Source organism: Urocitellus parryii, chromosome 2 (genome assembly GCF_045843805.1).
Source record: "Urocitellus parryii isolate mUroPar1 chromosome 2, mUroPar1.hap1, whole genome shotgun sequence".
In the NCBI taxonomy this organism is placed as follows: domain Eukaryota; kingdom Metazoa; phylum Chordata; class Mammalia; order Rodentia; family Sciuridae; genus Urocitellus; species Urocitellus parryii.
The window spans coordinates 150,600,826-150,623,900 of record NC_135532.1 but is presented as its reverse complement, the minus strand read 5'-3'; the positions used below and the strand labels follow the sequence as shown (position 1 = coordinate 150,623,900).

At 36.2% G+C, this 23,075-nt stretch overlaps 1 protein-coding gene across 1 annotated transcript in view; it reads right to left on the bottom strand.

Moving 5' to 3' along the window:
* The window catches only part of Nxpe3 (neurexophilin and PC-esterase domain family member 3), a 53,148-nt gene that overhangs the window by 5,549 nt on the left and 24,524 nt on the right, over positions 1-23,075 (bottom strand). Inside the window, exons 5-7 of the mRNA XM_077794463.1 lie at positions 11,987-12,741; positions 7,483-7,556; positions 1,684-1,875 (exon numbers count right to left, since the gene is read on the bottom strand). Coding sequence (XP_077650589.1) covers positions 1,684-1,875; positions 7,483-7,556; positions 11,987-12,741 — 1,021 coding nt within the window. The remainder of the gene's footprint in view (positions 1-1,683; positions 1,876-7,482; positions 7,557-11,986; positions 12,742-23,075) is intronic.

Below are 23,075 nucleotides of genomic sequence, written 5' to 3'. Positions count from 1 at the left end.
GCAACACAATTCCATCAGCATTTCCTAAGCATTCAGGGCTCATTTCCAGCAAGGCTTGGAGGGGTGTCACAGCCCTTGCCCTGAGGGAGTTTACAGTCAATTGTGAAGAGATAGCATCGGACTGTAATTGTCCTATATTCCTTATAAGGGTTCAAGCAGGTTTCACTTTTTTCTGCCTACAACCCAAGGTTTCTCTATTAGATTTTCCTACCAGATTCATCACTATTTAGCACCCAACCCTACTTAAACCAAATAAAAGCTCAAGCTTCTGTTTGCTTTTGATCAAGATCAAGCACCCACACAAGGCTTTCTTTCGTTCTTATTTATTTAAATATTTTTAATTGTAGATGGACACAATACCTTTATTTTGTTTAGTTTTGTTGTTGTTATTGTTGGTTTTTGTTTGTTTGTTTAATGTGGTGCTGGGGATCTAACCCAGTGACTCACATATGCTAGGCAAGCGCTGTACCACTGAGCCACAATCCCAGCCTGAGGCTTTATTTTTATTGGATGAAAATTTGTCTATAAAGGGTCTGTGGAAAACAACCAAAACAGTCTATATGATCATTGCAACTAAAGGAGACACCAAGTTAGGATGTTAGAAATTAAGAAGAAACTATAGGTATCTGAAAGGCCCAGTCTGATCAGTATCAAATCATGCTTAGCACTGTGCTATACAAATAATTTCCCTTCTGATTTTTAATTTGTTTTACCAACAAAAACTCAACTATATCTGTTTCAATAAAAAAAAAAAAACGAGTGAAAACTACAATTCACTTTTCTCCTTTTGGGGTAATATCTACTTCTTCCTATCCTTCTACATATTAAATTTGAAAGTAAGCTGTTGTAATAAATAGGAAAATGAATGAAACACACCACAAGCAGCAACTCATAACAAACATTGAGGATTTACTTTATGAAAAGCCTTTCCCATATATAATCATCCAAAACAAAACAAAACAAAAAAACCAGTTCCCACAGAACTTTCTGAATTGTAAGCAGAGTCTTTATTCTTACTACCAGGATCCATCCTTCCTCATCCCATCAATATTCCTTCCAGAAATAAGAGAACACCATTGTGAATAAGTGGTGGGTTTTGTTCTGAGTCTGGAGAGTAGCCCCAGAGAAACAAGAAGCTAACCACACTGGGACTTGCCCACATTCCCTCCAGAGGAGCCAGCTCTACCTCAGAGTGCCCCCAGTGGTAGGCCCAAAGGATGGTTTTGCTACATGAATGCAGTAAAATGAACCACAGTAAATTTCCTTCCAGTTAAATCTACTATAAATTTGAGGTTGGACCGAACAACTAGAAGAGAAACAACTGGAAATGTCTACCTCTATGTTATAATCCCGAATATTAGAAGTAAAAGACAGCTGTAAAGTGACATGATCCTGCTGTCTCATCTCACACATGGAGAAAGAAAGCCCTGAGGAGTAAATGACTTGTCCAGGGTGATCAAACAGATAATCAGCGGACAAATCTTTCTGGATTGATCAGAAATTGCACATACCTCTCCAGAATCAGGATACCTCTTTAATCCTACAGAGAAATTGCTTCTTCACCTGATGCCTTTCTTCAGAGTTAGAGTGAGTCTACGTATTTCAATTTTATGTCACTTTCTTACATAACCCAGATTTCATCCCTCTAGGATATAGTTATGAAACAAAAAGCAAAGTACCAACCTGGAACAAATGTAGTGAGGTAATCAAACCATTGCCTGATTGTCGAGTCACCAAATAAATACACCATTTTTCTTTGTAAGCATTCTGTAATGTTGTCAGGGTCATTAAAATGGCGCATCTTAAATCTTCTGGGCTTCCACTGGTCTTTGTAATAATACCCAGAAGGAAAAGTTTCTGAGCCTTCAGGTACTTCTAGATTGTTAGTTAGAAAAAGGGAAAATAAATAAATAAATAAATAAACAAACAAACAAACAAATACACACACACACACACACACACACACACATATATATATATATATATTAATTTTCCTCTAGTAATAGATGAAAAATGTTGCAGGAAACATAATAATGCCTATATATTTGTTAGACTGCTAGCATTCGGGCAACATTTCCTGTTATCATATCTCAAAGAAATCCCAGACTTTCCCCTTCATACAGAAGGTTCTCCTTTGCACAGAAGTGAGAAGATGTGAAATTGGTATGGGAGTAGAGGGACATCAGGGGAAAGGGGGACATTGAGCATTCCTTTGAGTATGCATGTTTTTATCAAAGCCAAAAAATAAAGGAAGGCAAACACCAAAGAAATGTGTAGATATAAGCACATGTCCAGCAATGTCCCAGAAAAAGCATAACTATTTTTTATCCAAATACCTGTGAGGCAAGTAAGAATTTAATATTTTATATATGTATAGTAATATTGGTCCAATGTTTCTTGGTTCATTAAAAGGAAAGTTTTAATCTGTGGGTCCTAAATTCATTGACTACATTGAGACAAATGACATATAAAGGATTATTCTCCACAATATAAAAGGTTCATAAGGTCTTTAGGCATAAAAAAGCAACACAAAGTGTACTCACCTTGTAGCCTAGCTACAAAGCACAACACAATCACCATCTACCTTTTAGAGGGAGAGTCAACCTCTATCTGCCCTAACACCTCCATTGGAAAAATGCCTCCATGGAAACAAATGCTTTGCATGCGTCAAAACAGATAGTGATAGCTAAATTTCTTGCAGTTTACTCTGCATTAGACACTATTCTGAGCAATTAAACCTAATATCTCACATGAAGCTCACAATAATTCTTTAAAAAAGGTACTGTTACTATCCCCTGCCTTTCAGAATAATTAAGCAACTTGACCAATGTCCCAGAGCTGAGCTAGTAATGATGAAGTCAGAACCAGACCTGAGCAGGTGGGCCCCAAAGCCCAGGTTCTTAACCACTGTGCAGGAGGTACTTCTCAGAAATAGGTATCAGTAGATGTCAGTCATTTCTTTCAGCTTTTTTCTTGAAGGTACATATATTTATATTTCTAACAATTATTCAAATCTCTAATCTTCAAGAAACCACCAATCATTTTATGTCACTTCCTTACATAACCCAAAGTTCAACCTTGATCATATTCCAATCATTTTACAGTGTAGTGATCTGTTAAACCACAATTTGAAATGCAAATGTTTACACCAATCAGAAATTTAAGTAAGTCCCCTAATTGTGACTATTTTCAGTTTATCTGAGTTCTTGATATTATCCACGTTACTCAAAATTATTTTGGATTTTTTATATCCTCCAAAGAAAATGCCCTATTTAACAGAGTGCAGATCTAATCATTTTTCCTTTTGGCTATCTGCTAATTCTTTATAGGTTCAGGGCCCAAATGAAAAGTAAAAGTGCTTCAAAAGCTTTACTTTGGTAAATATTATTAACAAAGAACAATGGAAGGGTGATGAATAAATATTTATTCAACTTATTAAAAAAAATTCTCAAGTCAGATAGTACCTCTAGTCCCCCACCTACTCAGGAGGTTAAGGCAGGAGGATCCTGAGGCCAGGAGTTCAAGGATAGCCTGGATACCAGAAAAAGACCCCATCTCAAAAACAAAAAAATCAAAGAATCTTTCAACAAGTTGTCAAGGGTGGCTTTACCATATAACTACACCTTGCCCAAGCTCCCTCGTTTCATCAGTACATCAAAATGGCAGAGCTAGAGAGCTACAGTGAAGACACCCAGGTCGACAGAAAACATTTACTAGAGAAAATTAAAAGTGGTTTTGAAGTTAAATTTTTAATTTGGTAATTTGACTATTTTTCTGTCAAATACATGTTAAAAAGAAATGTATATATCACACAGGAAAAATTAACATTTCAATTACAATTACTACCAGAGTTAAATCAAGCAAAGCAAATCAATTACTGAATCTGACATCCATTCTTTAAGAACTGTATTTTTTAAGGTGAAATGTACATGCCTGTGCTGCCCCCTTATGGTCAGTTGTTTCAAAAATATTACCTGACCGATTTCAAGGGGTCAGAGGTTGTTAAATTCAATGCATTTTCACATAAGGTAACTAAGATATGAAAGTATCTTAAACTGATAATATAACCCCTAATATGATATTAATTTGGAATAAGATTAAATAAAAATAAAGATTTATTACTCAATTTAGTGGTTAGTTATATTGAATACTGCTGGTAAGAGGAAATGTTGACGCCAAGGTGGTTGTAAAGGCAGATATGAAGATATTTGTACAAAATCAGGTTTATCTTTGATTTGCAAATAATGTCTAGTCATCTCTAAAATGGCCTGGCTTCTCTTTAAAGCCCATAGCTGACATTTTCCTCCAGAGGGTGTCATCCCATGCCATTGTTAACCATAAGGAGGCTATCTGGGCCAAAAAATAGGACAAATGAGGGGGGGAGGCAGTAAGATAAATTTTCCTAAACCATCTAGAAAGACCTGAACAAGAGGGATACAATGTGAATTAAGGGGGAAAGTTTGGGTATTATACCTCAGTAGAATAGGTAAGCATCCCCTACCCCCACCCCGACCCTCACCCCCTAAAAAACATGAGCTCAAGTTTCTGATGAGGTTGGTATCCATCAAGGTTGCCAAGTCTTTTAGTTATGATAGTCTGGGGACTACAGTACAATGCTAATGAAAGTTCAACAGTAATTATGACACTGGAAAAGCCTGTTAGAAACAAAACAGGCCTTGATAAGCTAGCCTACTCTTATTAAAGACTCTTTCTTTGTTCTTGACTACAATTATATCTATGCATTAAGCAGTCTCAAGAAATCCACTAGACTCAAAATAGGAATGTTGGAATAATTTTACCTTATAGGAAGTTAATTAGCTAAATCAAAAATAATAAAATTTCATAGAGAGCAAACTCTTAAAATATAGGTTTTGTAAGTGAAATGATAAAGGTGTAAAGATGATGAACACATCCAGGGATAGGGAAAAAAAGAAAAAAAAAAAAAGGAGGCTAGAGTTACTGGTGGTGCTAGAGAGTAAGAAAGTGCTCCATTGAATGAGAACATGTCAAAGGTAGAGAAAATTCCTGGAACAATTCCAATGACAAGGTTTAAAATCTGTAACAATTTGAAAGCGATGAAGCTGGATTATAACTCAAATATGAAATTATGATGAGTTCATACTGATATAAATAAAGAATTTACAAAAGAATTTCAGCTACAAGTGTTGAAGGAATGAGTGATACCATTATTAGATAACATTATTGTTATCACTAGATTGCCACAGAAATAACCACTAATGATAAAAGCTAATGGGTGCTAAAATTAAGGGGTGAAAATTGAAGCAGAAACAAAATGTTGGCATAGGAGGAAAAATATGAACTCTTATTTAAGGTCTTTGAGTGCCCTCTGTGGGTCACTAAGGTGAATTTCAATGAAGTACTGCTAAGCTGAGTTCCTTTGATCCTACATAAAGCAAAGCACCTGGCCTTCTCTTTCTTTCTAATTACCTATCTGGTACAAGATGCTTTTCTCAATAAAAGCCAGCCTACTCTGCTCCAACTGATTTAGGGTTACTTTATTCCTCTAAAAATCCATCAAAAGCCTCACTAGTTACAGAGTCTGTCTTCCCTCTAAGTAGAATAGTACACCACATACCACACCACTTCCTGGCTGATTTTTAAGATCTGTCAGGTGGAGGTAAACATAAAAGCTCCTTCCACCAACCATTCCAAAGATACCTGAGACATCAAAGGTGGGCAAGCCAGACAGGGCTGTGGAAAAGAAGAGTAAATTTGGTGTTGGGACAGGGCCTCCTGAGGATGTCAAACATGGGAGTGTTGAGAGGCATCATGTCTACTGACATCTTGGCCATGGGCTGAGATCAAGATTGATAAGTATTTCTATTAATGATGTTTCTCATATGTACCTTCTAAAACTAGTGATCCATCTGGTTCAAGTAAATCAAATGTAGCTCTTCGTTAGGAAAAGACTGACATTTCTTATGACACACAACAGTGGAGACTAGAGAGACAACCGGCAGTTCCCTGCCTGCATCACCGCCACAGACTAATTTTATTTAGCCCCCATGCTATTTTGAGAGTTCTGAATTGGATGCTAATGCTGTAAGATCTGGAAATACAACATTTTTAAAATTAACATTTCTGGGGTTTTGTGAAAAAAAAAATCTACAGATCTGGCTGCACTGGGTTTGATTATGCATGGAAACAAAGCTGTACGAACAGCAGAATTCAGGCTGCCCCACTGAGGTGGTCCTTGCTTTTCATTAATTCCACACAACCGCACAAGGTATGGCTAACTGCCCATTATGCTTGGTCCATGTATATTATATACCTCACCCCTAAGGCAAAAGGCTTTACATCTACTGTGTGGGATAATATTAATATGTTTTCAACAACTAAAAGGATCTTGCCCACCATCTGTGTAAATCTCCTTAATAATGTTCATCTTTTCTAAAAGTCATTATAACTAGCTATATCTATTCTGCAAAATCATAACACATTCCTCTGAATTTTATCCTTTTACTATTAATATCCTACATCAATGCATCAGAAAGACCTGGAAAGTTAAACACAAATTTACCGGTAAATGGATGAACTGGAGACTATCAATCTAAGTGAAATAAGCCAGACCCCAAAAGTCAAACACCAAATGTTTTCTCTGATATGTGGAAGCTAATCCAAAATAAGGAGATGGGGGATAGAAAAAAAAAAGAATAGAAGAAAGATTAGTGGAGTAGACAAAAGGGAATAAAGGGAAAGTCACTAGAATGAATTTGACCTAACTTTTCTATGTACATACATGAATATACCACAGTGAATCTCACCATCAAGTATACCCACAAGACATAAATTTTTTAAAAAAGTAAATAGTAGAAAGATCAGTAGAGTAGAGGAAAGGGAACAGGAGGTAGGAGAAACAGAAGGGAACAGGAAGTACTGGGGGCTAAATTAGAACAAATTATATTCCATTCTTTTATAATTATGTCTAAATAAATTCTGTTGCCAGCTATAGCTAAAAAGAACCAATAAAAAATTGCAAGCCAATTTTACACACATTCCTTGAGTATCTCTAGTATAACAATACCCAATGGAACTTTTTGTAATCGTGTATAGATTCTATATTAAATGCTGTCAAAACATGATCACTCTCAAGTATGTGTGACTAAAGAACTGAATGTTTATTTAATTTTAATTAATTTAAACTTACATAGCTTCATGAAGTTAGTAGCTACTATACTGAACAATATAGCTCTATGGGCTCTTGATAAGATAAATAGAAGGGAAGGGATGATGAGAAAATATAATTTTCATATAAACATAAATAGAAAAACCCAGAATTAATCACATAAGATTTAGCTAATGTTTTTAAAATCAGTTTTTAATATTTTCAGTTGTACCAGAAGTAACCAGGCACGTTAAAGTGACAAAAGAAATTTATAACATCATTGAAATGACAGAGCTTCAACCCATTTAGCAAGAAAAACAATAAATCATCAAACTCCTTTTTTTTTTTTTTTTTACCTTTTATCCTCCTGGGAACCACAGTCACCCAATCAGGTCCACTGGAATTGATTGGCATTTTGATATTGACACCACTTTAAAAGGAATAAAAAAGCACAAGCTTAGATTCAGGGGCATTTATTTTCGGGTATGCATCTTTATCTGCACATAGCAAAAAATGGATATGATTTCACAGTGCCTTATTATGGTAAAATGTAATTGTTAACCAACAATATGAATAAACCAGGTCTTTTGTAATAAGTACGTTATATGTGTATATAAACTGAGGAGGAAGTTAATGTAGTAAGTTTTCACCACACTATTTATTCTTGGCCAGTCCTAAGAATGCAAAATCCAAAATGACAAGTTCTGGCTTACATTACTTATTATTCTGGTACTCAGAATAGCTCACGCTAACAAGAATGTCTAATTGGTAATTAATTACCTAGTTATCAGGCTGTGTGTCTCTGTAGCATGTCAGATTCCTTTGGCTTTGCCAGATCTGAAATGAGTCCCACTGAGGACACTTGCCCCCAGATATGTACTGATGCAGTACTTTATTCATCATTACTATGACTCACGAATGCCTGTCGCCCTTACTAAAATACATATTCCTCAAAGACGTGAATGGCGCCTCATTCACCCTTGTGACTTCTGCACTTAGCTGAGGCTAGAATCCATGCTCAGACTTTTTTTGAATGGCTGCATGAAAAACTGAGAAAGAGTGAATATCAGAATACTAAAAACCAATACAGTTATTGTAGATACTGAGCCACAAAAATCAAGTCTATTATACTTAGATCAAAAACAAATAAAAAAAATGAAATAAATTTCTAAACTCTTGATGTAGGAACGTTCATTGTTTTTTTTTATAATTGTTTCATCAATTTCAGAATAGATGTGTTTGTTCATTCAACAAATAATTTTCAAGCTTCTACTATGTGCCAGGCACTGTCCTAGATGCCAGGAGCTATCATAGTAAACACACACACACACACACACACACACACACACACACAATCTCTTTCTTAATGGACTGACATTCTAATGAGAAAAAAAGACAAAAAAAACCCCAAGTAATGAAGAATGTATACAGGGCTGGATTCATTAGAGATAAGTGATACTTAAGGAGAACATGACTTTTAAAAGAGTCCAAATAAACTACTTTCATAAGCTTTGAGTATTATCATATGACAGTTACATAATTTTCCCATAAAAATATCTGTAGGAAAATTTCCTCTATAGTTTTCCTGCAAAAAAATATTTAACCTGAATCTAGTCATGTTGAAACAATAAAACAAATCCAAAGTAAAGGACATTCTACAAAACAACAATATTTAAACTACCATGTCATAAAAAACAAAATAGACTAAACAGATCTCCTGGATTAAAGAGATAAATAAATACACTGTGTGATCATAGATTAGATTAGCTCAAATAGATGACTACAAAGGATATTACTAGGATGACTGGGAAAACCTGAATATGGATTGAATATTAGATAATAATATTGTATCAATCATACAAGTCTCCCTTATGATGACTGTGTTATGGTGATACATTAAAGTCCACATTTTTAGATTCATATTTATGGGTACAGTTCCATGATGACTAATTTATTCTCAAACGATCCAGGGGCAAAAATTACACACACACACACACACACACACACACACACACACACACAGAAAGACAAAGCAAATGCAGCAAAACATTAACATTGGTGACTCTAGGAATAAGCAATATGGGTGTTCACTGTTATTAATCTTAAAATGTTTCTAAAGACATGAATTTTTTTAACACAAAGTTAGAAAAAAATAAAAATCATGCTAAATTAAAAGGGAAACTTTTCAGGTGATAAGCTCATTCTTTCAAACGGCCTTCCCCTTACATTAACAGGATCTTTTAAGGAAAGTACTTTTATCTTTCCAAGACAAACACATTTTTTTCCCCTTAAAGGTAAAGAACAAAGATTACATTGACTTAACTGTCCACCTGTTACTTAGGGTGTCAAATACCAAAAATAACCTTCTTAATTCTTTCTAACTTAAGCAAGGTTAGAAGCCACCAAGGAAAAGAGGTACATAAGGTATTATTTCAACATATTCAGACCAAATAAGCTCAAATAGCACACCCTAAAATTTCTCCAAAGATCAATTTCAATCTTTTTCTTTTTAGACAGTCTGATGTAATATTGCAGAACTTTAGCACAGGAAAAGATAGGAATATTAATTATCAGGACTCTGCAAATGTTTGGTTTCCAAAGATGTATGCCACCTCAAACCTTGTTTTCTCAGTAAACCTCCAGATAAGGAGAATTTTGTAATGATTCTACAATAGGCCATCAGCCAGCCTCACCCAGGACATGCAAATAAATGCAGGAACAAAGACATTATTCTTCTAGATTAACAACAGGTGCTTTTGATTGTAAAACTTAGTATCAGGAATATTTTAAAGATTATCACTAATTCTCTAGCTTTCCCCCCCACACACTATTTTCCACACAGAAATTGAGTAATTATAAAGTGTGCTTCTTTCTTTTTGCTAAGCCACCAAGTGGACTGACAACACAACTCTAAAAGGGATGGGTGGGTAGTCTTCACATATAGGCCCAAAACAGTGCACAGAAATGAAATAATCTGATAACAGTCATTGATAAATAACGTGTCTGAGATCTGAATGTAGGATTAAAAATAAAACTTCTGTTGTTTTTTTTATTGTTTTTTCCTTTCTTTAGGATATGTGTGTGTGTGTGTGTGTGTGTGTGTGTATGTGTATGAGTGTGTGTCATTTTTACTCGGTGCTAAGCTATACCTAGTCTTCTCAAGAACAGTACAGCAAATATAGTTAAGTCGGGCTCCCTCTGCTGGCCCCGTGTATGCATAGCAAGACTCCACTAGACTTAGACTGCCAGGACCTATAGCAAACTTCAATGGAAGCGGAGGGTTTGATTTCAGGAGCTCCAACAGACCACACTTTATGACAACAACTTTTCCTCCACCATGTAGAGAAGACATAAAATATGCAATCTGGGGGATGCCCAGACGTATTAAACAAAAATAACTCTCTACCAGGCAAAGTTTAAAAAGTATAGACTTCATTAAAAAGTTAAAAACAGTTATACTTTCTATCAAATAATTTATAACATGTTACTTTTTTACATTTTTTTTAATTTTTAACTGACACGTATCAATTGTACATACATACAGAGTACACTGTGACTTTTCAATACATGTATGCAATATGTAATGATCAGATCAGAGTAAAGGGCATGTCATCTCAGATTTTGTGTTAGAAACATTCAAAATCCTCTCTGCAAGTTATTTTCAAATATTCAATTAATTGTTGTCAATCATAGTTATTCTACTATGCAGGAGAATACTAGAAGTTATTAGGAATGTTCGTTTATTCAGAAATCTAAGGAATGTTAAAGAAAACATAAATTACAATTTTTACTGTTTCCATACATTTAATTCTGCCCATTACTCCACACATCGACTATTGTGCTAATTTTTTATGCTTTACATTCAAAAGAGGAACTTGAACAAAATAGTGCAATAAATTTCAATGACTGCTAACTTAAAAAATACATGGTTTGCTGTGGTATGCCTTGTAACCCAGTAATTTTGCCATATATATACTTTTCTATTCAACAAATGTTTGTTGAAAACTAATATTATGTCACTTTTTAAAAGCTGTTTTTAGTTTGACAAAAGAAAGCTAAAACAATAACCTATCCACTAGATACCACTAGAAGCCCTGTTCTCAGAAAATCTGTTCTGTGAATAAGTGAACTTGTCTCTATAGTCACTAATATGATGTGTAGTTCTAAGTAAAATACATCAGGGAAAGACCAACAATTCAAGAATAAAAGATTAATTTGAGCTTGGAGAAGAACTAATTAAAATACTAATTAAACCAGGTATTGTAGCACATGCCTATAAAATCCCAACTACTTGGGAGGTTGAGGCAGATGGATTGCAGGTTCAAGCCTAGTCTGGGCAACTTAGTGAAACCCTGTTTCAAAACCAAGTAAAAAGGGCTGTGAGTGCAGATCAGTGGTAGAGTGCTTGTCTAGTATGTGCAAGGCCCTGGGATCAATCCCTAGTGCTGGGGTAGTAGGGCATACTAATTACAAATACAAATTTGTGCCAGCATGGTGGCATATGCCTATAATCCCAGTGGCTTAAAAGACTGAGGTAGGAGGATCATGAGTTCAAAGCCAACCTCAGCAACTTAATAAGCCTCTAAGCAACTATCTCTAAATAAAGTATAAAACAGAGCTGGGGATGTGGCTCAGTGGTTAAACATCTCTGGGTTCAATCCCCTGTACCCCAAAATAAAAAAAAACAAATGAATGAATGACTAAATAAATAAATAAATACAAATTTGTATTTTTCTTCTTCACTACTTCTGAATTGGGTCAAGCTCAGCGAGATAAGGAATATATGCTCAAAACAACAAAATCTCCTAAATGTGACTAGGGCAGTAGAAAAGAACTCTTAAATTACCAAGGAGCACATACCTCTGGAAGAAAGCACTCTCTGTAGGAGTTAGAAGACCCTTCAAATATCCACCTTTGAAATGATTAATTCTGCTGCTGCAAGGGAGTTTCTTTGGTTTGAAGCAGAACCAAGGCTCTCCAGTGTAGAGATCTGTAAAGTTACACAAGGGCAGACTCCCAGGAAGACACACATTGCACTCAGTGGTTTCAGAAATCCTTCCTGAACGGAACAGGCTCTTGAAATAGACTCTGTCTGGCTTTTCTTCCTGTAGGTGCTGAAGAACTCGGATCCCTTCACTTGGGTGAACCAGAGATATGGACACTTTAACTTTGCCTGGCCAGAGCAAAGTAAAAAAAACCTTATAAAACCCATTCTTATAGTCTACTACTTTGCCCACAGCCCCTGCCTGCAGCTTGGGGGAGTGGATTTTGGCCTGCAAGTAGTCTCCACCATACTTCTTGGGTTTTCTTTGAAAATCCTGCACATGAACCAGTACCTCCAGTTGGCTTCCCACCCTGAAGAAGGCTGCGGAGTTCAAGATGACAAAGTAGCTAGAAGAAGGGTCGGTGCTCTTCACAAAGGGGACTAAGCCCACATCAGGTACCTGCCCCTGTAAGGCGGCCAGCAAGGAGTCCTCCTCCAAACGTTCCTGACGGGAGAGAGTCTGGTGTTCATAGCCACAGTAGGGATTTCGGCTAATGCCTGTAGCCTGAGATAAAACAAATTGCCCACTGCTGTCGATGAATGTGGCTGAAACAGTCTCATGGTCCAAGTACTAAAGAGAAAGACACAAAAACAGAAATCACTACTACACTAAATATCTGAATATCAATCAAATAAATCTCTGCTTCAGTTTAAATTTGCATAAAATCAACCAAGATGACACTGCTTTAAAAACCATAGCTCACAAGTTTTACAAGGCTATCTTACTGTCTTACTTTACACAATAAAGTCAATGTGAGAAATTAATTCATAGATGGGTCTCTACACTTTAGCAAATTTTACCCAGAGGAGTTCACCAGGTTCTTAGAGTGAATTATTATTTTCCCTCAATTTTTTTTATTGGTACATTACAGTCGAACATAATGGTGGGATTTGTTCTTACATATTCGTACATGCATACTATATAATTTGGCCAATATCAATCCCCAGAACTTACCCCTTTATTGTGTACTTAAGAAAGCCCATCCTCAACAATAATTATTTTACCAGATCCTAACCTGTTGGGGTTTTATCAAAGCCTAACCTACCTGGAAGGAGGGAGAAAAAAAACAACTCCAGCTTACTAGGAAAAACCAAGAAAACTAGCAAAGTTCAAAGCCAAGGGGTATATACACTCAAAGACTGAGACCTAATGACAGTAACAGAATGCATACCCTCCCCACACACCTTATTACCACACCTCTAAACTCTTGTTTACCGGAATTCCTTTCATCTTGTACATTATGCCAGTTTTCCATCAAAAAACAAAATTACAAGACAAACTAAAGGGCAAAAAATAGAGTTTGAAGACACAGAGCAAGCATCAGAACCAAATTCAGATATGGCAGAAACATTAGAATTATCAGACTGGAAATTTGAAACAACTAAGAATGTTGTTCAGCGAAGAGTGCTTGTATAGCACTGTGAGGCTCTAGGTTCCATCCCCACCACCATGAAAAATAAAAATAAAAATTAACTTTAACATAAAACTATGTGGCTATGCTAATAGTGTTAATGGGAAAAGTAGACCACAGGTGAACACAGATAAGCACTGAAAGCAAAGAGATGAGAATTCTAACAAAGAATCAAAAAAGAGGTGCTAGAAATGAAAAATACCATAAGAGAAATGAAAAATGCCTTTGGTGAATTCATTAGTAAACTGGACACAACTAAGGAATAAGTTCCTAAGCTTAAGGATCTTTCAATAGAAATCTCCAAAACTAAAAAAAGAAAAAAGACTGAAAGAATAACCAAGAGCTGTGGGACAACTACAAAAGGTATAACATAAGCATAATGAGAGCACCAGAAGAAAAAGGAAGGAACAGAAGAAATAGCTGAAGCAATAAAGACTAAGAATTCTCCCCCAAATTAATGACAGACACCAAGCCACAGACACAGGAAGTTTGAAAAACAACACACAGGGTAACTGCCTGTAAAACTATATGTAGGCCTATCATACTTGAACTGCAGAAAATTAAAAATAAATTTCAAAATGCTAAAGAAGGCAAAAGAAAAAAATCATCTTAATTACAAAGAGATAAAGGTAAGAATTACACCCCAACTTCTCCTCAAAAACTAAGCAAGCAAGAATAGAGGGGAAACGAAATGTTTAAAATAGTGAAAAGGAAACAAAAATCCATCTAGAGTTCTGTAACCTATCAAATCATCCTTCAGGGAGGCTGGGGTTGTAGCTCAGTGGTACTGGGCTGTAGCCCAGCATGTGTGAGCACTGAGTTGGATTCTCTGCATCTCATATAAATAAATAAAGATCAACTGACAACTAAAAAAATAAAAAATAAAAAAATCATCCTTCAGTAATGAAGGGGAAATAAAGACTTTTTTAGATAAACAAAAATTGAATTGAAGGAAGTTGTTGCCAGTATACTTGCCTCAGAAGAAATGTTAAAAGAGGTTCTTCAGGGAATGGGAAAATATAGGTCAGAAACTTGAATCTATATAAAGGAAGGAAGCACATCAGAGAAGAGATAATTGAACACATAATAAAAATGCCAGTTTTTATTGTTGTTTTGTTTTTTGGAGGTGGGGTTTTAAAAGTTGTGGCCTCAAACTCCTAGGTTCAAGCAATTCTACTGCTTCAGCCTCCAAAGGAGTTGGAACTATAGGCATGCACCCACACACCAGCCATTTTTTTCTTATTCTTAAGTGACCTGACAGAATGTTTTGTAACAGGTATTCATACTATCTACGAGGTGGTACAGTATTACTTGAAAGTGAAATATGATTGTATATTATAAAATCTAGAACAATCACTAAAAAAATTAAATTCAATTGATAGCTAAGAAAGGAGAAAAAACAGAATCATATAAAATGCTCAACTAAAATCACAAAACACAGGAAAAAAGTGAAAGTCAAAGCAGGAACAAAGAAAAAGGACATCAAATAGAAAACAGTAAAGATATTAAAAGATTGAATCAATACTTAAAAATGTTTAAGAAAGAATTATACTCATTTTCTACGATCTCTTCCAGGATATAAAGACAATAGGAAATACTTGCTAACTCGTTCTATGAGACCAGTGTTCCTCTGATATAAAAACTACACACAGACCTTACAAGAAAATGACAGACCAGTATCTCTCATTAATTTACATGTCTTAAAAAAATTAGCAAATTGAATCCAACAGTGTATAAAATGAATTATACACCATGACCAAGGAAGCTCTATCTCAAGTATGCAAGAAAATGCCTTAACAGGATTCCAGTGCTTCCTAAGGAGCACAATTTATATCTCCTAAAAAGCAATCCTTAATCTTCATTTTGGTCTTCCTGCTTAGACCTCTGTCTGTTGTAAGTGAAACTTCATCAAACTAAAAAACTTCTTCACAGTAAAGGAAACAACAACAGAGTAAAGAGACAATCTACAGAATGGGAAAAAATATTTACCAACTACCTGACAAGAGATTATCTTTCAGAATATATAAGAAATTCAAACAACTGAATAGCAAAAGAGAAAATAATCTGATTTTTTTAAAAAAATGTATGAATGACCTGGAAAAGGTCATTTCTAAAAAGATGATATAAAAATGGCCAAAAAGTATATGAAAAAAAAATGCCTGACATCACTAATCATCAGGGAAATGCAAATCAAAATCACAATATGCACCTCCCTATTACCAAAAAAGGCAAATACTGGCAAGAATACAGACAGGCAAACTCTTGTACTCTGTAGGAATTTAAACTAGTTCAGCCAATATGGAAAACAGAATGGAGGTTCCTTAAAGAACTATAAATAGAACTACTTATGGCCATATGATCCATCAACACAACTAACTACTGAGTGTATAGACAAAGGGACTGAAATTAATATGAAGGAGAAATATATACATCATATGCAGCACTGTTCATAACAGCAAAGACACAGAATAAGCATAGGTATCCATCCACAGAAGGATGAATGGATAAAGGGGATATGGCATATATACACAATGAAATATTCAGCTAGAAAAATAATGAAACTCTATCATTTGCAATAACATGGATGAGCATGGAGGATACTGTGTTAAATGAAATAAGTCAGGTACAGAGGACTAATAGCACATATTCTCACTTACATGTAGAAGCTAAAATGTTGATCTCAAAGAAGTAGAGAATAGAATAGCAGTTATTAGAGCCTGTGAAGAGTATAGGGGAGGAAGGGATGGAGAGGATGGACAATGGGTACAGGGGTACAATTGGATGAGAAGAATAACTTCTAATGTTATATAAGAGAACTATGATTAACAATTAATTGAATATTTCAAAATAGCTGGTGGAGGGGATTTTGAATGTTCCCAACACAAAGAAATTATGTATATCTGAGGTGAAAAATATGCTAATTATCCTGACCTGATGACACATTGTATAGATGGATTGAAATGTCACACTTTACCCCATAATTATGCACAATTACTATGTATCCATTTGCATCAATTAAAATTTAAAATACATATTTTTAAAGATATTTTAGTTATTGATAGACCTTTATTTTATTCATTTATTTATATGTGGAACTGAGAATTGAACCCAGTGCCTCATGCATACTAGGCAAGTGCTCTACCATTGAGCTACAACTCCAGCCCCAAAACACATATATTTTTTAAAAAGACCTTAGTCCTTTCTATTCTGGACTTTAATATCTGTATTTATAGGGGAAAGTATCTGTACATGCCTGAAGTCTTAGATATTCAGGAGGCTGAGGCAGAAATATCTCAAGTTTGAGGCAGCCTGGGCAACTTAGCAAGACCCTGTCTCAAAAATAGAATTAAAAATAAGGCTGGGTAGATGTAGCTCAGAGATACAATGCTTTTGAGTTCAGTCCCAAGTATCTGCCTCTCCCTCTCTCTCTTTCTCTCTCTCACTCACACACACACACACACACACACAGACACAAATTGTATTTATATATTTATATTTTTATTTTTATCCATTTGTTGTATAACACAACGAATTTCTGATATCCCATTACTCAGAGTTATCTTACAAACTCTAATTGTGAGGAATTTTTTTTTTAAAACTCCAGACTGGGATCAGGATGGCGGAGAGGAGTTAAGATGCACTTTGCAACTTCTCCACAGTTCAAAATCAAAACAGCTAGAGAATGCCCACACAGTAAGATGGATACATGGGGCAATACACTGAGGACCAACATTAAACTAACAGAGATTTGGAGAACTCAAGAAATCATGGTTACTAGGACTATGAGAAACAGTTCAGTTCCGAACTTACGTAAGTACAAGTTGCCTGGACAGGGAAAGAAGCGGGAGCACCATAATAAAGAGAAAAAAAGCCAAGTATGGTGGAGCGTGCCTATAATCCTAGAGCCATGAGGGGCTGAGACAGGAGGATCACAAGTTTGAGGCCAGCCTCAGCAATTTAGGTAGGCCCTAAACCACTTAGACTCTGTCTCAAAATAAAACATAATAAAAGGCCTTGAGGGGCTGGGGATGTGGCTCAAGCGGTAGTGCGCTCGCCTGGCATGCGTGCGGCCCAGGTTCGATCCTCAGCACCACATACAAACAAAGATGTTGTGTCCGCCAATAACTAAAAAATAAATATTAAAAAAAAATCCTCTCTCTCTAAAAAAAAAAAAAAAAGGCCTTGAGGTGTGGTTCAGTGGTAAAGCAACCCTGGGTTCAATCCTCAGGAGATAGAGATAGAGATAGAGATAGAGAGAGATAGAGAGAGATAGAGAGAGAGAGAGAGAGAGAGAGAGAGAGAGAGAGAGAGAGAATGAGAATGAACGAACACCTGCACACTGATAAGATCATTTTCAAAACAGCAGAACTTAGTGGACACAGAAATTGCTGGTGCAAGAGAAGTATTTTGTTTTGCTCAGTTTTTAAGTGGAATGCCATGACTGGTAGCCACTTTGTGAAGGTCACACCTTAGCTGGCAGTGCCAGGAAAGTTATCGTCCAGCATCTTCTCACTCCTGGAAACTGCAGCAAATGTGATATGAGAGAACAGCTCTGAATTATACAGTGAGAACTCAGTGACTAAGGGCTGTGAAAACTACTACCGGTAACCAAGGGAGCTGAGAGGAGAGCAGTGCACTTCTTGCCCAGACTCTCAGCACTCAGAGCAAAGCAAAGAGCCCTGGCTACACATACCAGCCTACCAGGTGGAAGATGTTATGGGCCAGGCTATATGGGCAATGACCAAAATTTTACCCTGAGACTTCATATCATGTAAGAAATGCTTCTCCCATAGGAGAATCTCACCTCTGTACCCATTAATAGTTACCTAGCATAACATATTTGGAAACACAAAATAGCAATTCTTATACAATGTATAATTATTCTCTTTGCTTTCCATGTTTCTTGGGCAATGTACCTTGTCAGAGATTTATTGTCTAGACGTTAGTAACCACTCTCTAACTTGTACTCAACTAGGGTAATTTTGACCCCCTTCCCTTCTGCTTGCTTGCTGCTATGACAACCTGGAAAGTCCTGTGGGAAGTATCAATGTACCCACTGCATTGTCTCACTAATTGCCCAATTCAGCCTCTGTACCTGCTTGCTTGTAGCTACGTAAACCCAGGTGTGATTTTTGCCTTTAAATATCCTAAAATGCTTGGGCTCAGGGTGTTCCTTGCAGAGAAACTTATGGGTCCTGTGAGGGGCAGTTGCCAGCTGGCCAGCTAAATAAAGACTCTTCAATTTGGACAAAACTGGGACTTGGTGTGCTTTCTGAGTGACCTGCCCCACAACATTTGGAGGCCCCAGCAAGATCTACTTTTCTCACATCCCAGAGATGGCTCAGGATCAACAAGGGAGGTACAATGGTGAAGAGATCCCCTAGGGGAAGGCCTCTGAGAGACAGCCCTGGGCCATCCCACCACCAACCCCCACCCACCTAAAACTACCAAGAGTCATCTGTGTTTCCTGGGGAAGGTAAGTCTGGTCTGTGTGGATCCATGTCTTGGAGAGGCTTGGGGAAAGCTGCACAAACATTATTTCCTGCAGTCCAGGGCTTGATCCTCTGGTCTGAGTCTGGTTTTCCTTGGTCCTCTGTCTGGTCTGGTTTTTACTCAATCCTCTGGTCTGAGTCTGGTCTTCTATCAGTTAAATTTGTCTTTGGCGCCTTATCTGTTGTGTTTTATTGTCTTGTGTTTTTGTCTTGTTTGTTGTTTGTTATTGTTTGTCCCCTTTGTGTTTTATGTTAATTTCTATGTCAGTTTGTTTCTAATGTTAAAAAATGGTTTAAAAGGTTTTTACTGTATTCACTAAAGCTTGTGTTAAAATGTAAATGGCTGCCAACAGGATTTTAAAAAAAATGTCAAAAGTAAAAGCTAAAGGTAAAAAAGCATTCTAGAGATTGCCTTCATTTAGGAACTGAGCCAGGTTGCCAACAGGGTAGACCATGTCAGTTCCTATAGAAGGCAGATTAGGACTAAAGTATTTTATACAATTATTACTTCTAAATTGTATAACAAAAAGCATAATCTTGTCTAGGAAATTTGGCTTTTGTCTCTCAGTATTTGCAAGCATGAATAACTCCCAACTACTAAAAATAATCCAAAGATTTTTCGATGTCTAAATCAGGCTAAAATTTGGTGGCCACTATCCAAGAAACCAGAAAAAACAGTTTAGAATGGGACCCCAACCTGGGGGGAACAAATATTAATGGGCTGATATAAACCAAAGTTTGAACTATATGTTAAAATGACAAAAACTTCTCAAAATATTAATTACATTGTGCCTGATACGTTTTATTCTCTAGAGCAATAAATTAATTGGAAAAATTAAGGTTTGTATATCTGTGGTTAAACAGCAACTGTTATTTTAAAGTATTGTTCTACATTACAGAATCTAGATTTTTCTTTAAAAGCTAGACTTGGTTAATATAAAAACATCAATGGAATTGTGGTACATTACTATTCTTTACATATTAAAGATGTGTTCATATCTTTCAGTTAAACAAGTCTTTAATGTTAAAGGTTTAAAGGAGCATTTTATCAGGCTGGTATTCTCCAAACTGAAGTTTTCTGTAATGTAATTTTAAACGTATAAGGATAACAGATTTTATTGGGGATTTATTTATATCATTTATATGTTATATGTTACCCATTATACTGGGATACAAAAATTGAAAGGTATTTTAAAAGATAATGAGAGGGGCTGGGGACCTAGCTCAGTTGGTAGAGTGCTTGCTTCATATGCATAACGCCCTGGGTTCAATCCTCAGCACCACCAAAAAAAACAAAGATAATGAGAACCTGATCTTTTAAACGTTAATATTGTAAAACATTTTGCCACTTTTCCATGGCCTTTCCTTGATTCACATTTTAGTTGTAATGTCACATTGAGTTAGCAAACATTCATATAGACTTAGGAAAACAATATATGCAAACTTTATAAAATGATATCTAAAAAGAGAGACAAAGATCAGCTTCAGAACTAGAACATTTACCTAAGATTTGTGAAGAGCCCTGCCATACCTGAGATAAGGCTCTGCCTCCCACTTTACAGCATGTCAGATGACTCAAAGTAGGCCAGACTTCAGCTCATTTAAAAACACCCCTGAAAGCACCTCTTCTGAGAATGCAGATGCAGAAAAGTCTGTTCAGTGAGTGAACCTACTGCAAAGCTTTCAGAATAACCTGATGGACGCGGAGAAGGGTGGGGTGAGATGTGTTAAAAGTATCAAGCACAGACTTTTCCCCCTTGAGTATGCAGAGACATTGCCTACACCAGGGTAGATTCTGGTCTCTGGGCTGCACAAACCCCAGGACCATCACATTTGTGCTACCAGAGAAATCTCCAGCCTCTGGGCCTAACATGGAGCCAATAAGTAGACTAGGACAGAGCCCTAGACATGGAAAGAAATAAATTCGGCACAATGCGCCATCCCAGCACAGAGCCTGTGGACGCAGTTGGGACCTCCACACTCAGAAACTCTTCTGAGGTAATTTTCAGTGGCATGAACACTTGCAACATCTCCAATACATTAGGAACAACAAATCTAAAAGTCCTAGGGAAAAGTCTCTTCACCTTACATAACAACACAAGGAGAAAATTTGTTTGTTTATTTTTTTGAGGTTCTGGGGATTGAACTCAGGGCCTTGTGCATGCAAGGCAAGTATTCTACCAACTGAGCTATATCCTCAGCCCTCAAGGAGAAAATTTGGTCTTATCAATTGTAATTTTTTATTTTGCTTGTATGGTTTTCTGTGGTGGTTATTTTGGATCCCCTACCTAACTGCATGCTTTTATAAAAAATTATGTTTTGTTTGGTTTTTGTTTTTGTTTTCTTAATTCATTAAGTGCATTTACTCAATTTTCTTCTTTTCTCATTTCTATACACTCCTATTTTGTCTTTCTCTTGAGATTTTTCCTTTTCTGTCCCTCTTCCCTCCCCTCTTTTTATTATTTTATATAATATATACATATATGTGTGTGTGTGTGTGTGTGTGTGTGTATAAATAATGATACTGGGAATTAAATGCAGAGGTACTCCACAACTGAGCTATAGCCCCAGTCCTTTTTAATTTTTATTTTGTGACAGAGTCTTTCTAAGTTGCCAAGGCCAGCCTTGAACTTGAGATCCTCTTGCCTCAGACTCCTGAATCACTGGGGTATCAGGTGTGTACTACCATGCTCAGCTGTTACATTCTGTTTAATTTCTTCTTTCTCTTTTCTATGTTCTATGGAGTTTAAAATTCATTGTTTTTGTTTCTGTTGAATTTATATTTTGCTTTTACTGTTTCTTCTTAACCTTATCTATGTTCTATACAGTTTAAAATTAATTTTACTTTCTATTTTTCAGAGGTTTGTTTTTCTGTCAGTATTGGGAATTAAACCCTGGAAAATTCTGCCATTGAACTGCATCTTATTCCTTTTTATTTTTATCTCTTACTTTCAAGATAGGGTCTCACGGGGAGGTCCAAGCTAACCTTGAATTTGCTGTCCTTCTGCCTCAGACACCTTAGTGGCTGGAACTGTAGGGGTGCATCACTGTGTCGGGTAAATTTTATATATATATATATATATATATATAGAGAGAGAGAGAGAGAGAGACTGAACTCATATATATACTGGGAATTGAACTCAGGGGCACTCAACCACTGAGCCACATCCCCAGGCCTATTTTGTATTTTATTTAGAGGCAGGGTCTCACTGAGTTGCTTAATGCCTCACTGTGGCTGAGACTGGTTTTGAACTCATGATCCTCCTGTCTCAGACTCTGGAGTTGATGGGATTAAAGCATGCACCACAGCACCCAACTCATTCTATAATTCTTTATTGCTTAATTTATTCAGGCTTTTCTATACTATTACTCCTCATTTCCTCCCCTTGGTTAGTAGAGTTGTCGAAAACATTTTTTATTAGTTTTCATAATATATTAGTTTATGGTTTACTGTCAAGCTATTGCTATTATTGGCGGTTATTATCTCTTCTCAAAGTAGTGCACAGTTTGAGCACTTTGAGCAGTTAATTCAGTGCTTTGATGTTGAGAAAAACTTTCAACATAGAGAACACCATAATAAGAAGGCAGCTCACTAAAAATACCCTCATACAACAATGAAAGATAGATGTGCAAATCTCAGCATAAAAACATAGGAAACTTGAGGAAACAAGATAATAAGATGCTTCCAAAATATGTAATTCCCCAATCAATGAATCCATGGACACCAAAGTGGAAAAAAATGCTAGAAAAAGAATTTTAAAAGCTAATTGTTAGGCTGAGGTTGTAGCTCAGTAGAGCACTTGCCTCTCACTTGGTTCGATCCTCAGCACCACATAAAAAAATAAACAAATAAAAATAAAGAGATTGTGTCCATCAACAACTAAGAAAAATATTTTTTAAAAAGCTAATTGTTAAAATGATCAATGAATGAAAAGAACAAAGAAAGGAACTAAATGACAATACAGGATATGAAACAACACTTCAAGAAAGAGAGACTGTGA